Source organism: Trypanosoma theileri (genome assembly GCF_002087225.1).
Source record: "Trypanosoma theileri isolate Edinburgh chromosome Unknown TM35_Tth_117_V1, whole genome shotgun sequence".
NCBI lineage: Eukaryota > Euglenozoa > Kinetoplastea > Trypanosomatida > Trypanosomatidae > Trypanosoma > Trypanosoma theileri.
The window spans coordinates 20,322-21,313 of NW_021639959.1; the positions used below are offsets into that span (position 1 = coordinate 20,322).

The 992-nt window shown below is 50.3% G+C and overlaps 1 protein-coding gene across 1 annotated transcript; it reads right to left on the bottom strand.

Moving 5' to 3' along the window:
* Positions 1–141: 141 nt before the first annotated feature.
* TM35_001171050 (uncharacterized protein) lies at positions 142–492 on the bottom strand (the record flags this gene model as incomplete). Its single annotated transcript, XM_029031775.1, has 1 exon — positions 142–492. The coding sequence occupies one exon, from the start codon at positions 490–492 to the stop codon at positions 142–144; it is 351 nt and encodes a 116-aa protein (XP_028876935.1).
* Between the last annotated feature and the right edge of the window lie 500 nt (positions 493–992).

The following is a 992-nucleotide window of genomic DNA, read 5'->3' on the forward strand; positions in this document are numbered from 1 at the left end:
CCTCTACATCACCACGGCTCGGCAGCAACCTGGCGCCGGTGATACTGCTGATAGCACGTCGACACGTGCCCCAGGACCTTCTTGGATATATTTCTACCCCTCCATGACGCTGCTGGCCCCGGTGCTGTATAACGCCGTAGCCTAAGGGCCAACGGTTCTTCCAGAAGAAAAACGTCGCTGGCTCTTGGCTTCCTCCGACAATACGAAGTACTGGACCTTGGCACCACGTTGAGTTGGCCGGCATTGCCATGGCTCTTCGGTGGTGGCAGCACTGGCGGCGTATGCCTGCACGGCGCCCTGCCCCTTGCGGGGTATCTCCCGCACAACCGCCATCTGCTCGCTTCCCTGGGCCATCTGGTCGTGCATGCAGCGGTGGTGACTTGCGGCGAGGCACCCGGCCGTACAGCACAGCAGCACCAGCAACAGCAGTGTGAGCACCCGAGGGTGCGGAGAATAACGGCCCACCACGGCGCGTGTGTACGAATTGTGCATAACTGTGTGTTTTCGCTGAGAAGCTTGTAAAGACTGTGTGCAGAGGAAAGGAGAGAAAGAAAGAGAGAATAAGGTAAAACAAGTGTTACACGTTAACTGTTCATCAATACATACAGACCAGCATACGGCTCAACTAGCACCGACATCCACAGACACAGACACACACATATCCATATTTTTTTTTTCCAACCAAAAGAAGCTACTGAATCTCAGTCGACACAGTATATTGATATTGAAAAACTCTTATTGATGATTCCCCAAAAGTAATAGGTCCAACACACACACACAAAGAAAGACACACAGAGAGTGAAGGACCAACAAGCAAAACAAACAAAGCCGAAGCAGTATATATTGAAAAAAAACTCTTATTGATGATGCCCAAAAAGTAATAGGTCCAACACACACACACACACACACACACACACACCAAATATGCATGATACGGTGCACCGAAAAGGATCCAATATGTTGACAGATGCGCCTGATTTCCTTGTTGTGTT